General features: G+C 40.3%; 2 protein-coding genes and 1 long non-coding RNA gene across 3 annotated transcripts; 2 read left to right on the forward strand and 1 right to left on the reverse strand.

The window, feature by feature from the left end:
- Window positions 1-874: 874 nt before the first annotated feature.
- On the forward strand, window positions 875-2,095 carry LOC127785136 (uncharacterized). The gene has a single exon (XM_052312556.1). The coding sequence runs from the start codon at window positions 905-907 to the stop codon at window positions 1,853-1,855; it is 951 nt and encodes a 316-aa protein (XP_052168516.1). The 5' UTR covers window positions 875-904; the 3' UTR covers window positions 1,856-2,095.
- A 3,231-nt stretch (window positions 2,096-5,326) lies between these two features.
- Window positions 5,327-6,533, reverse strand: LOC127785065 (uncharacterized). Its single transcript, XM_052312484.1, has one exon. The coding sequence runs from the start codon at window positions 6,403-6,405 to the stop codon at window positions 5,458-5,460; it is 948 nt and encodes a 315-aa protein (XP_052168444.1). The 5' UTR covers window positions 6,406-6,533; the 3' UTR covers window positions 5,327-5,457.
- A 6,002-nt stretch (window positions 6,534-12,535) lies between these two features.
- Window positions 12,536-14,743, forward strand: LOC127783941 (uncharacterized). Its single transcript, XR_008019410.1, has 3 exons — window positions 12,536-12,687; window positions 12,844-12,947; window positions 13,916-14,743. It is a non-coding gene; the product is annotated as an uncharacterized LOC127783941 (long non-coding RNA).
- The last annotated feature ends 227 nt before the right edge of the window (window positions 14,744-14,970 follow it).

Genomic DNA, 14,970 nt, shown 5'->3' on the forward strand with positions numbered 1-14,970 from the left:
TTTTGGTTGTTTCTCTCTCCATTTGACCTAAAATTAATAAAATAATGGTTTCAATGTCCTCTAGCAAATTACACCTTTTTTTGAAGTGTCCTAGAGCTAAATCACGGTTTTACGATGTCCCACAGCTAATTACACGTTTTTTGGGTGTCCCGTAGCAAATTTTGCCATATATGTATGTATATACTACATACGTATATATAAACTTTGTAGAGTATACAAAGTATGTATATAAAGTGTGTGTGTGTATAAAGAGAGGAGAGACTAGAGGAGGTTGTTTTGTCGTCTAGCAAGTGTATGTCGGGTGGCGCGCGACTAGCCGCGCGATAGCGCTCTCCAAGGTTGGGTGGCTATTTATGCGTGTATGGATCACACTCATCCAAATACGTGTGTTGGTCATATTGGACACTTGACGGTATATTACCTGGGGTGTCTACTCAAGTGGCCTCATAGTGGATCCTGTAATGGCTACGAGATAGGGTTTTGATTTTTGGAATTTTTATTTTTTGGCAATTTATTTTAGGCGCGCGACTTAATTTTTTTTCACGTATGGTTGTGTTGCCCGCTTGGAAAAATACCGACTTTTACATACATGTTGGCGGATGTGGGACCACCCAGCCGTTTGCAAAATTAGGTTTTAGCCATTTGCAAATATCATTTGTGCAGTAGTGTTGCATCCTCGCATAATTATTATAAATAATAATTTATTTATTCAGCCATTGAACTATCAGCACAAAAGATAATCCACGTCTTCATAGCGTAAAATTTAAGGCAACAATGACTTGAGACTGAATTTTCCAAGTCTCCCTTGTTGGGTAGTCCAGTTAGTAGCAATCCTGTATATTAGAATAACCAATCCATCCTCCCAACTGGTAGATCCATCGAGCTTCGTGGCAGACTGTAAGCTATGGCAGCCAGAACAAGCGCTAACTTCTCATCATGCTTTACCTTCCTGAAGGAAGCCCTAGTCCTCCCAACTCAGAACCCCAAGCTCTTCACACCTGTCTTCCTCCTGATCGCGCTTCCTAGCTTCCTTGTCCTCTCTACCAATGTCCTATTCGTCCAGCCACTCTCCATGGACATGGCCGAACTTGCAATCAAGCTCCAGACCACCGACCCTTCCAGCGCCGAGTACCGCATGATCCTGGAGGAGCTGAAACATGACGTTACACAGCTCATCCTCGTCGTCGTCGCCGTCGAGCTCGTCGCTTTGGTGCTTGGCTTCGTCAATCAGTGCGTCGGCTTCTTCGCGGCCTCCTCCACCTACTCCGGCGACCGCTACTCGCTCCCGGAGCTCCTCCGCAAGGCGATGAAGGGGAATCTCAAGGGTCCTCTCATAACCATCGCCATGCTCACCGTACTCCGGGTCACATACATGGCGCTCCTCGGTGTTCTAATCTATTCCGTCATGCAAGTGCAACGGCACTACTTGATCAAGGTGCTCTCCGTGCAAGTCCTCCTCTTCGTCCTCTGTTTCCTCGCCTTCCTCTACTTCAACGTCGTTGGCATGGTGAGCGTCGCCGTGTCGGTGGGCGACACGGAGCGCCGCGGGATCCGGGCGCTCCGGCAGGCGTGGCGGCTGATGACGCGGGTGAGGAGGAAGGAGGGCCTCGTGCTGGTGGTGGCCATCTGCCTCTTGTCGATAGCTGTCAGCCCGGTGAACCTGGTCGCTGCTGCGTACACGAAGAACATGGTACTGGGGCTATGCCTCTTGGTCGTCTATGCTCTGCTGTCTGGTGCAGAGCAGCTGTTCTACTTTGCAGCAGCCACGGTGTACTACTGCCAAGCAATGGACAGCAAGGGAGAGGCCATGGATTATGCATACGCCAAGATCCCTACCGGTGAAGCAAATTGCTGATTGGTATGGACAGGAAAGAAATAAGCTTATTAGTATTATTAGTATCTGCGTGTGTCATTATGCAATGGTATATATACATATGTATGACATATGCTATTATGTTGTGTACGACACATGTGTATCACTATTATTAATTAGTGATCAAAACTACAACCGCTCTTATTGTTATGCTGATCACCACTCGAGTTAGTTATATCATTGTGGGCTTCACTCATTCTGAAATATATATTCATTCTACAAGCTTTTAGGCCCTACCTCTTTTTTTGAGCAAGCTTCCTAAACTACTAAACAATGTATTTTGCGAAAAATATATATATATAAGTTTTTTAAGAAAATAAAACAAATTCTAATTAGTATCCAAACATCCGATGTGACAGAAACTAAAAGTTTTACTCCCATCCAACCCCCCCTTCCCAAGAGCGACTATCATATAGAGATCGTAATAGTTTATTCTGAATACTTGTTATCTGATGACCGAGTCCCAACATGATTCATGTGATTCTTCTAATATGCACCAATCACTACATTTTTCTCAGATCAATAATCAAAGGATTCACCATCGCAAACATCCTGTCGTCCCATGTTCAGTCGTTCCCTTTGGTGATATGACCATGGCTACCACAGATGCAACCATTGCTCACATCATGGATGAACAAGATGACATCAAGGTCAAGGCCTCCAAGTGCTGGAATCCGATTCGGCCACCTGATGCATTGCTGATTTTAAACGGTCGCCAAATCTCCATACAAGCTCTGTTTTCGGCCCGTGAGTACTTGATGGAAAGCTCTCGGAGTCCTCTTTCCAACGGATCCAGCCTCATTGCGAAATTCCATCTTGGGCCTTTGGGCTTGTAACTTTGTTTGGGATCCTGGCCCAAGTGGGGCCCATATGGGGTGCGCCCCAATCTGGTGGAGCACGACCCTAGGATCCTCATGGTCGTTCTCCCACCCCTATAAGTAGCTAGATACCCCTTCAGGGTTGCTTGGGTTTTGATTAATTATAAGTTTAGCCATTGCTACTTCGCTTGCAGCTCGCATGTCGGCTAGACCGTCCGTCTGCTTGTTCGGAACCCCACTTTATCGTGTATCAATTTATCTTTGTGCGTCTTGTCTATCTAGCAATTCAGTTGCTTTATATCTTGTTCTTGCTTGTTCTCGATTGCTTGCAGGAATAAGGTTGATTTGCACCAGCAAGATCAACAATCCACGGAGAGGTGTATCGATCGCTAAGGCGCAACACAACGTCTTATACGGTTGTAGTCGGATCGTCAACGTTTCTCCCAAATCGTAGTTATCATCAATTCACCGAAAGATCGGGCCAAACAACTGCCTTGAGTGTTGAGTGGAACTCAGGGTTCATCAGGTGGTATCAGAGTTTTCGTTGCTCGGTGAGTTTTTTTTCTACCTATAACCAGAAAATAGCCATACAAAAAAATTTACATCCTGTCCCTAGCCATCTTTGTGCCATTGCTTTGTTCTATTCAGTTTTTGCTTTGTTGAATTTTGTGTTGCATCGTCTCGTTGTGTTGCTGGTCTTAGCGTCTAGTTCGTTTAGAGTTTCGAGTTCTGGTCACGTTTTATACCAGAGCCGTCGTCGCCTCCGTGTCTCTGTTAGCGTCGGGACCTACGAAAATGGAATCGGCTTGCTGCCACGGTTCTATTTTTGTAGTTTTTCAAAAGTTTTTATCGGTCGGTTTTGGTGTTGCATCAAGGGTTTGTTGTTTACCCGGGCTTAGTGCTTGTGACGTGGTTCTGTTTTGCCCGTGAGGAAGAAGAAGGGGAAAGGAATATAGAAGATCTGTTTGGATTCGGTTGGGTGGAAGGAAAGAAAAAAAAAGGAAAGAAAAGAATAGGAAAGAAAGAAGATTAGATCGGGCCAACAACAACCTTGAGTGTCGAGTGGAACTCAGGGTTCATCATTTGGTGTAGTTTCTTTTATCTGCTTGCATTTAGCTGTCTATGGTGATGTTTGAATCTCCTGAAGATGAAGATGAAGATGAAGATAAAATTAAGTGTTTCACGCAAAATGAAGTGGTAATAATGTGTGATTAATTGAGTTTTAATTATTACAAATTTAAAAATTGGATTAATCTAATATTTTAAAACAACTTTCATATAGAAAGTTTTCGCACAAAACATACCGTTTAGCAGTTTGAAATGCTTATCCAAAAGTTTGTCCACGAGTATACAATTTTATTGTATTGCTGCTTATCAATAAAATACGGTTCATCTCTATCAGCATATTCATCTCTATCAGCATATGTAATAAATACATCTGCTGTTGTGTGCAGCGTGTCACCGCGCATACCGTTTATGCATGATCAAACATGAATAGATGCTCACTCCGTTTCTCGAAATCCGTGTAGTCTAGCTGATGACATGTGAATTATGTATTATAAACATATTTATTATGTTGAATCTAACAATATAAAAATAAATATTATGATATTAATCTATATGAGAGTTTATAAAATTTGATGGTTAACGATTAAAATGTTTAATTTGGAACAAATATATCTACAACATAATTTGAAACGAAGAGAGTATTTATTTCAGATATTCTTGTGCTGCTTAGTTCTAAGTGTCCGTGGCCACTCGGAAGTATGCATGTGTTCTTCCGATTGAAATTTCAACTTTTTCAATGCGGCCCAAGCAGACAATATTGACCTGAGGAAAATATGTAGAAGTGTATGTACGAAGAGATAAACATTAATTGACCTGGTATCTTCAAGAAGCTCGCCGTTGACTTGGGACTTTGGGATCAGTTGCATTGTGGGCCAGAGTACTACATCTATTAGGAATATTTTTTAGATTGAAGGCCATATATAGGCCCTGCTTTTACTGAAAGCAATTGGAATATCATATATGTAAATGGCTCGAGCTCAATATAATTTGATCTGATGTATTCTTTCTGATATGTTAAGAGTCAAGACTACACCTAACTAGTCTATTTACTTATGTGTTGGAGTACAATCCAAGCTAGTAGTAGTTACGTATGAATGTGGTAATGTCATGCCAATGGAAAATTAGTTATTGGTTTCATGGTCATCATTTCTATGTTGTTTGCAATATCATCACATTGTTTAAGGGAGTCAAACAAATATAATGCTACATCATTTAAAAGATCTCAGTTTAAAACATATTATTGAGCTAATTACTTAATGTGAATTATCTACTTGATTAAAGAGATAAATTAAATATTTTGATTGATAAATAAACTTAACTTCGAAAGAATGGTTTAAACAGTACAGTTGAAAAAAAAGTTCTTTTTTTAAAAAAATAGTTTTCGAATCATAAGAACAAACACGTTTGATGTTTCAATAATCCGGTAAACAATCTGAAAAGAACTAAGGCGAGCTGCATATCCACAATTTTTCCTTTGGAGTAATGCAAATCTAACTTGAGCAACTTAATTTAGACGAATGATAAATTAAGAACTAAAAGCCAATCAACTGATAAATAATAAAACAGGGAAAGAAAAACCATTGTATTGCACCGGAAACCTCATTAATTCTTACATATATATATTCACCACACAATGTATTCAGGAAAGGAAAACAACATAGCACAGTAATTAATACTCCAACATTAACGCTAGTAATTTCAAGGCTTAGGTTGTTCATCAGTGGACACTCTGACGTACTGATCAGTAGCCACCACCTCGTTGCTCCCCTTGCACTCGTAGTAGAACGCGGTGAGGGAGCAAACACCGAACAACTCCACGGCGCCCATCAGGATCGCGAAGACGAGGCCAAGAAGCAACCCAGCCACGATGCTGCTCCGCGCGCCTGCCATGGAGAGCTTGTATACCGCCGAGACTATGGAAGCAAGCACGGAGATGGCGGCGACGAAGAGCACGGCGCGCCGCTTCTTCTCCTTCACCAGCCTCCACGCCCGCCCGAACGCGCCGGCTCCGTGGCACCAGGGCTCAGCCACGGACACGACGACGCTGAAGGAGCAGAGGACGGAGAAGTAGACGAGGAAGATGAACCCGACGAGGACGAACAGCGACAGCAGAAGAAACGGAACGTAGTACTTCTTCACCATGAGGAAGGCGAGGAGTCCGGCCATGGCCACCAGAAGCGCGACGTAGGCGATCTCCAGGACGAATACAAAGGCCAGCGTCAGCAACGGGCCCTTGAGCTGCGTCCTGGCTTTGCCCAACAGCGTGCCAAAGGTGTGCTGCTCGCCGGAGAACGTGGCCACTGCGCCGAAGAGGATGATGATTCGGATGGCGAAGCCGATGACGACGGCGAACAGTGAGTAGGCCGCGGTGGCGATCATCAGCTCCCGGGTGTCGTCCTGGATTTCTTTGACGAGCTTGGTGAAGTCCGGGCTCATGGGATCGGTGGTGTTGAGAGCCTTGGCGTCGAGGAGGATCTCCACGGCGATGGGCTGGACGGCGAGGTCATTGACAAGGAGGAGAACCGACGTGGAGGCGACGACGAGCAAGAAGACCGCCACGAACAAGCTCCGGTTGCGGCTAGGGAGGAGGAAACCTTCCTTGAGGAAGTTGTAGAACGGTGGAGTCGATCTTTGCACGGTGGCCATGGCCAGCTTGCAAATTAAAATGCTATACAGACAAATTAAGGATGGAACGAGGAATGCGCAGTGGAGATGTGGGAACAAAAACTAATTAAACATGGTTATATATTGGTGAATAACGCGTAGAGTGGAGGAGAATAATTAACCACATAGACATATTCGACGTATATATTGACCTGTGGTAGGCGGGAAGAAGTCTGAACCTGTGGTAGGCGGGAAGAAGTCTGAATTGTTCAGGCAGTAGTATAGGGTTGCCAGACATGGTCATGGATATTTTTTAGATAATGGATGGTCATGGATATAGCCTTTTCTATTCTATACAAATTTTAGTTAGTACTCCCTCCAGGCTGATAATGTTTGTCGTTTTAAACAAGTATGATGTCAAACTTTAGAATCTTTGATTATGAATCATTTTTAAAATATTTATCTTTTAAATATGGTGCCTACATGTATAGATTAGTCTTAAAAAGTACTTTAATAAAATTATATATTTGTTAACAATTTTATATATATTATAATAAAAAATAATGGTTAAAGTTATTTTTTTTGGAGACCGTGCTCTTGTCCAAACGACAAGTATTAGCAAAACCCGGAGGGAGTAATAATTTTTGTGGACAAGTGCTTCCTTTACATGCGGCAATTAATTTAATGTTCTAACTTGGTTGATTTTGGACGACCCTAGCTAGCAAGTTTGGTTCTCCATCGAGCACCTCTTTTCTTTGCCCACATGGGACATGAATTTTGCAGTGAGGCCGTGTGGCATGGAAAGTGCTAACCAATTAATTAGGTACTCTTCAGGCAAATTTTACCGTTATTTTATCTTTATTTGGTAGTTTTCATATTTATTTGAGACATTCAAGAGATTAGGGCATTGTGAGATTAAGATCACGTGTTATAATACTTCTAAGAGTATAACGTATGATTGAGTAATGATGTAGAGGATAGAAGTGAGTGCCACATAGAGTTGTTGCATCATATCTACTTATGTGAAGGAGAGAGGAGAGGAGAAATAAGAAAAACGTGCTACATATTTATAGCCAATTGTAGCACGAGCTCTAATAACCATACGAGAGAGATGAATGAGATATTAATGGTGCAATATATATGTACAACTAACTATTGTATGATGAGTGAGCTATTATGTTGGTTATAAATGATATTTTAATTTCTATATCTAGTAGTTGGTTATATTAACTCTTACTCAATAGGTAACCTTCACACAAACTTTAAGAAATATGTGAGAGTATTAGATGTATTAGTGTATACTAGAGGTGGTATAGTACATGTTGCCTCTTAATTTATGAGTGGATGACATGGACAAAATTAAAGTTGGTAGTGCTCTAGGCGCTAAATTGATACATATATGTTATTATGATCAATTCATCATTAATGCATGTTCTCCTTACTTTTGACCTATAATTAAGAAATAAACAGGACTGGCTATAGCAATACCGTATGTTTTCCTAGCTAGCTACTCCCTCCATCCAAAAAAAACTTAACCTAGTATTGGATGTGATATTTTTTATACAATGAATCTGGATAGAAGAAAAGTGGCAGGCAACCAAACATAACAACACACAGTCATCGCATTATGTCTTGCTCAAGTTTTTTTTTTCACTTGCGTGACTAATTGATTTATGGCAAAATCTATTTCACCCTAGTGCATCATATCCTGGGCTTGTGTGCTTAGCTAGCTGATATGTCAAGTGTGACAGGACGAAGGAGATGACTACCTTTCCATTTGATACCAGTAAAAAAAATGTAATTTCAATGTGGCTGTAAATAAAGTTTTTTTTTTTGCAAATCAAATAGAATTCTAGAATAATTTTTCAAGGGAATGATTTTAAAATATTTATTTCTAGATATAGTATACATGTTGTTTGAAAACCACTTGTTTGTAAAATAGTAGACAGTGACGTATAGACACTGCTTTTAATTCCATTTTATTTTATTTTAAATCAAGAAAGATTAAGGAATTTTATTTTGAAAAACCTCAAAACTCAGAGTCGGTGCATGTATGCTTTGTTGCAAAACAAGTGCCATGGACTAGGTTTGTAAAACAAGTTTTGCTGAAAATATTTGACAATATGAGAGTTACCACACATATTTGGTTTTGTATAAACCAAGGTTTAGAAAATACTTTTCGCAAGTATGAGTAAAGGAAAACGTTCTATACATGTTTTTTTTATGAAAAAGAATTCAGAAAATGGTGGCAGGTTTTTAAATAAAATTTCACAATCCTTTTGTTTTCATCAAAGCTCAAAACCAGTGATGGGTTTTGCAAAAAGTTTTTCAAAAGCATGATCGTGAAATAGATTTTTTTTTCTTCTTAACCTTTGAAATTCATTTTAAACAAAAATATTTGAAATAAGTTAACTTGCTTCTCGGTCAAAATTTATAAATAGACTTTTTGAAAAACATCCCGAAAACAAAACATTTTGGAACATCTTTTTTTTTAAAAAAAAGAGCAAACCAATATACTTTTTGAAAGGCTATATAGGAAAACTACAATTTGTAAACAATGAATTTCTTTTTTGAAATGGTAGCAAAACCTTGTGCCTCTCTTCTTTTTTTTTTTGATGAATCAAAAGTGAACCTTCCAAAAATTCTCACATTATCTATTTGGGAAGATACCGTTTATAAATGTTTTTAGAGCTGCCCTTTTCTTTTTTTAAAAAAAAAGATGATGCAATCAAGAGTACTAAAATCATGGGAAGATATATCTTGAAACAAGGTTGGTAATGGTTTTCTAAATTGGCTTTGGAAGAACGTTTGAAAAATGCTTCTTTTCAAATCACTTGAATTTTGTTTTGCAGATAAAAAGGCAATGAATACTTTAGTTTTACTGAAACGAAAACTAAGGAGAGGACCTTTTTTTTTTCACCTAAAGGTATGTTAAGCAAATATCTCCTAAGTAGGTAAAAGATTTTATTTTAAAATGAAAGCAGGAGTCTAGGGGTGCACTAATTTCTTGTGGCTGCCATCTACACTAGTAGTGATTATTGGAACAATGTGGTACTGCTATGAGTGTGCAACAATTAAGCAAACTAGCTAGTTGTATCTAGCTGGGTCAGTATGCTGTCTGCCCCAATAAAGAGTTATCGCAAGATTTTTGGACGTCTAAACCATTCCTTGTAAAATCTAAACATACTGGTTCCAGGACAGCAAGCATATGCACTAGTGTTCCATGGGATTTTCGGTCCTATCTTGATGGCTCTTAAATTTTTGTACTGCATGTCGTGTACTAAATAAACATGTTACCCTATGAAGCAAGCATAAAGCACAACAGACAATCAACCATTACATCAATCCTTGTCCTAACCGAATTATTTGTTTCCCTGGCTGCGAACCTAGCTATCAAATTTGCAACTAAGGTGTGAAGTTTAAAACATCCATCGATGTCTTAGTGGTGTTCAGCAGGAGGTAAGAATAAGAATACTCGGCCTATCTGTTTTATCAAGTTTTACTTTTGAAAATATCAGAAACCTTGATTTTTAGGATAACTTTAGAAATGTATTTTCGCAAACATATTAAGTCGCTTACGGAAAACTTATACAATATATTTCAAAATAAATTGGGTACTGATTTGAATGAGGTAAGAGAAGACTAAAATACATATTTTAAGGAAATTTCTTTGGAAATGTTTAAATGAAAAGAACGACTTAGGTAAGAAGAGATTTTCTAAGAGGGATAAGAGCAGCAGAAAAATGTCCTAAAATTTTCACAGAATATTTTTTTCCAACTAAAATAGTTTTTTTTTTGAAAATAAGTCCTTATTCCAAGGACTGTTCTGGTCACCCATCCCTAGATTGCTCAACACAAGTCTTTTCTGCATCACTCGGAAAGAATTTTTCGATCGGTCACCCATCCCTAGATTGCTCCAGGCCCAGCACGCTTAACCTTGGAGTTCTTTAGAGTTCGGCTTCCGGAAAAGAAGTTGCAACTTGTTGATATGAGTATTCTATTAATCCTATTAAGCCCTAGGCCGGGATGTTACAAAAAGTGACGTGGTGAAGTAGAAGTAGACTTGGAGAAGGTCTTGATTTGGTCCCTAATCAACTTCTTTGATCATCCATGCATTCGCTACGCTCGGTTTCTTTTCCTTCGCCCAAGCAAGTATCTCTGCAGACGAAAACACACAAAACCCATTGTGTAGTAGCGTTTGTTCAAATATATAACAAGTAAATCTAATGTAGAACATATGCACTTTTGGTTGATTAATACATAAGGTAGTCATGGTTATATCCGAGCTAGTTGTGTCCTCATCATCCTCCCCTTCTTGATTGGAAACCGTCCTCGGTTTCACCTTGTCATGGAGCATATTAAACTTATCTTTATCTAGCACAACATCCGGTGATGAACATTTCTTAATGGCCATATAGTTGGATCCTGAAATCTTTGTAGTCGAAACCACAACACTGCCCTTCTTGCAAACCAACCTGTAACTCATTTAAACAACTAGAGGAAATAGATAGAGAATTATGTGTACGCATGCGGTCCTCTAGACAATTCATTTTATCGTGAAAAGGAGGTATAGTCAAATTCAAAAATATTTACTCGATGCGCATTATATTCTCCTTTACTATCATAATTGCCAATAACATGAAAAATCATGTCATAAGGGCATGGTAATTCAAATCTAGCAAATAATTTCTTCTCTAAACAGCTAAGTGGAAAAAGATCATCAAATTGAATATATCCCCAAGTGTTTAAAGAAGATAGCAATTTAAGCTCTTCATTCTTGTTAGCAATGTGAATAACATGTTTAAACTCGACACATGGTGGCTCTACTATAGAACTAACATGTTCATTCACTAGTTGTGACATGGATATAAGTGAAGCATCATACAACTCTTCTTTATCACAAGAAACATCAAGCAAATTGTTTTGTGACAAAGGTATTTCAACAATTGTTTCCACTATGGGTTTCTTTAACGTAGCATAAGTAGTGGACATAGTTGGCACATCATAAATATGCATACCTTGAGTAGTTGTAGTATAATTATCATTACCTTTTTTTTCTCATCTTCAGAAATTACAGGCGCTTGGTCAATTGAACATTCTTCAAGCATGCATGGAGCTATAGATAGGGCTTTTTCCTCTTCGTCTTTCTTCTCTTCCTTCTCACCATCTTCAATGTCGGAGGTGCTGTTGTAGCTATCTTCCGTAGCAACGTATGCCCGTTGACTAGGGCAATCCTTCTGCACATGGCCAAATCCATGGCAGCGGTGGCACTAAATTCTGGGTGTGCGTCCCGTCGAAGCGACAGATGAGGCACTCTTGGTGGATACCTGCGAAGAACCTTTACCTGAATCTGCAGGTCATGGGGAAGGTGGTTTTGGTGCTACAGAAACTCCAGACTCAACTGGTCACTTGCTTGTTGGTGGGGTGCCAAAAAGAGACGGGCTTGGGAAGCCCCAAAGATGGCTTCACCCGCGGCGTGTATGTGCTCGCCTTGTTCTTGACCTATTGATCACGCCCCTACAATTCCTTCTCTGTAAGCATAGCAAGCTGAAACAACTGGTTGACAGTGTTAAATTTCTTATTATCAACTATGTCCTGAATTTCACGCCTCAATCCCGAGTAAAATCGACAAATAGAATCCTTGGTTCCCTCCACTATGCTACATCGCATCAATCCCTTTTGTAGCTCACCATAGTAATCTTGTACAGATTTATCCCCTTGTTCTAAACGTATCAGTTTCTGGCGTAAACCTCAATGATAAGATGGAGAAACAAATTTATCGCGCATAGCTACCTTAAGTTCTTCCCACGTAGTAGGTAAAGCACCCTCTGCAGCTAACCCAGTCCACCAAATGATAGAGAAAATCCTTGAACTCACTACTAGGAATTCTATGTTACTCAGGCACAAGGTGGGCACTAAATGTAATGCCCCAGGGAATATTAGCACAAACACGCAAAAGTTCAATTTTTAAACTGTTATTTGAATAGGCGATCAGGAACCGTGGATGTGTAGAGCTCGCGGAGTAGTGCAAAATAGACTACAAGTTTATAGAAATCGGAGACCGAGCGAAGTCCCCGGGATTGAAACGATGTGGGCCGTTGATCTCCTTTTTAGTCTCTTTATAATAAAAAAAAGAAATAAAAGGGGAACGCTCCTGCAGCCGACCCTAGCCGCCACCACGCCTTCCGTCCTGCGCTCTTGCCGCTGCCGCTGTTGACCCGGTTGCTGCCGCCGTATTTGCGCCGCCGCCACGGCCATACCCGGAGGCCGCAGCCGTCGTCATCCATCACAACCGGCGTTTCCTTTCCGTTTTCCTTCTTCCCGGTGAGTTCCTGCTGCTCCTTCTTCTATCGTTGCCGATCTGTGTTGCTGCGGCCTGTGCTGCTGCGGCTGCTGCCGAGCTGCTGTTGCTGTTGCTTGTTCCTTGCTGCTGCTGTTGCTCCTAACGTGGCCCTGCTGCTGTTGCTGCTGCTTGATCAGAGAGAAGGGTACCGAGAGGGTGTACAGGAGGAAGAAGGAAAGGAAAAGCAGAGCAACGTTGAGGAATTTCAGCGATTTCGCAAATTAGGGAAATTTGTCGCAAGGTAGTGCTCCTCCACTGCAAAAGAAATTTCTCTTTAGTCCCTAGAAGTATAAGATTCAAATAGAATTTGATTCGATAGCTGCTCGTGCAATTTTTGAGGTGCTTGAATATAGGCTGAAACCGTATTTTCAAATATGGTATTAAACCATCAGGAATCAGGTTAGTTGTCCTAAATAAAGTTTGTAGTCATCGTTGATATCTTTCTAACGGCACTGGTTTCACTCAATTCCGATAAACGGTTTGGGAGAAACAAAAAAATAGTACTGCTGACCGGGTCCGGAAATCAGGACAGCGATTCGTTTTTCTTAATCTGGGATTTACAGAGGCATAATCTGATTTTCCTCCCAACATGAAAGTTGTAGAGAATTTTGTCTAGATGTCTAAAGTTATATTATTTGCTAGATTCCGTTAGACGGTTTGCGAGTTACGCATAAAATAGTAAGGGAACTGCTATAGGTTATTTAATACAAATCGGTAAAAAAGTCTATATGTTCGAGGTTATCGATTTTAGTAAATATCCCTTATAACTGCCTGTCGTGGATGTCCGTATTTTTAGGGGAGACTCTGCCAAAATTTCTAATAATTTTGGGACTTAGTTTTGACTGTATTTTGGTGTGGCATTCTAGGTATGTGGTTACCTGGGGTGTTACAGTTGGTATCTGAGCAGGCAGTAGGTCCATGGGAAGTGACTGGGTAATGTGAAATATAAATCAACATAAAATTTTGAACGAGAGTTCCTAACCAATTAAAAAAAATTTCTCTTAGGATAGAAAATAGTAAGAGTATAACTTGGGTTAGATACAAACATCTAAAACTTGACACACTGGTGCACAATAGGATGGGGTGCATGGGTCATTCCTAGCATTTATGTTTTTTCTACATATATATGTGTATGATTGTGTTTCTTTGCATGCTATTGTCTAACCTATTGTTAAACTAATGACGTGTAAATGCTTGTGTTTGATATAGCTATGCCGCCTCGGATAGCCAATCGAGGCCGCGGGAGAGCCGGTGGTAGAGGTCGTGGTAGGGGCCACCATAATGAAGAAGTTGAGAATAATCATGATAATGAAGACGTTGGGAACAATTCGATTGCTGAATCCACTATTCCTAATCGTGGAGGTTGTTGGCGGTTGTTAAATGCCAATTCTATACCGCCAACATCTGCATAAAGTTCGGATAATAAAACATCCAACATAGTGATAGGTGCTTAATCTCACATATTCCACAAGTGTTGGTGTATATTTGTATGCAGATGATAAACCCTAAAGTTGGGAGGAAAATCAGACAAAGTGAGGAGAATTATGTATCCATGCAAGGAGGGGTTATGAACTTCATCGAAACATCAGTGAATCAACTCAAAACTCCGAGAAATGGATAAAGGAGGTCTAGGGGAGAAGATGGGCCAAGGGCCAGGCCAGGAGGGCCCAGCCCAGGTTCGGTCGAACCCCCCTTATCACCGTTGATCCTGGGGTTTGGCGTGGACGCTCCAGATCACTCCCCAATGACGGTTGCGGGGCAGTTCGGACATTTCCCCTTTGCCAACCGTCATACCTAACTCTATATAAAGGCTTCACTCCCTCATTTCACACACACACTTCCAAGCTTGAGCTGAATTATAAGAGGCTCTATTGTACTATATTGTATACTAGAATAGGAAGAGAGTAGAGTAGAAGGAGTCGGAAGAATTCCGGAGTTGTCGGTAATCATCTCCTATTTCTTTTATTTTGTTTATTACTCTGAATTCAATATAATATTCTTCTTGAGTAATTTAGATTTGTCTTGTGAGAATTATCTCTTGGTTAGTTTCTAAGTAGCATACGGGATTATCGTTCACTATAATCAACTAAAATATAGTGATTGCTTTGGTGAGTTATAAACACTAAAGTAGAAATTAATTGCATAGACGTGGTGTTTAGGTAATTATTATCCAGTAATTGCTGCATATCCTACAGTACGTTTGAGGTGGATGTAGAGGTGGTGATAGCCCTCGAGATCACTTAAGTCCTCCCTATCCAGGTACG

The sequence above is a fragment of the Oryza glaberrima genome, chromosome 9 (genome assembly GCF_000147395.1).
Source record: "Oryza glaberrima chromosome 9, OglaRS2, whole genome shotgun sequence".
NCBI classification, from domain to species: Eukaryota; Viridiplantae; Streptophyta; class Magnoliopsida; order Poales; family Poaceae; genus Oryza; species Oryza glaberrima.

What these genes read in the sequence shown, in the direction of transcription:
- LOC127785136 (XM_052312556.1), top strand. Translation starts at nt 905, where the DNA reads ATGGCAGCCAGAACAAGCGCTAACTTCTCATCATGCTTTACCTTCCTG.
- LOC127785065 (XM_052312484.1), bottom strand. Translation starts at nt 6,405, where the DNA reads ATGGCCACCGTGCAAAGATCGACTCCACCGTTCTACAACTTCCTCAAG.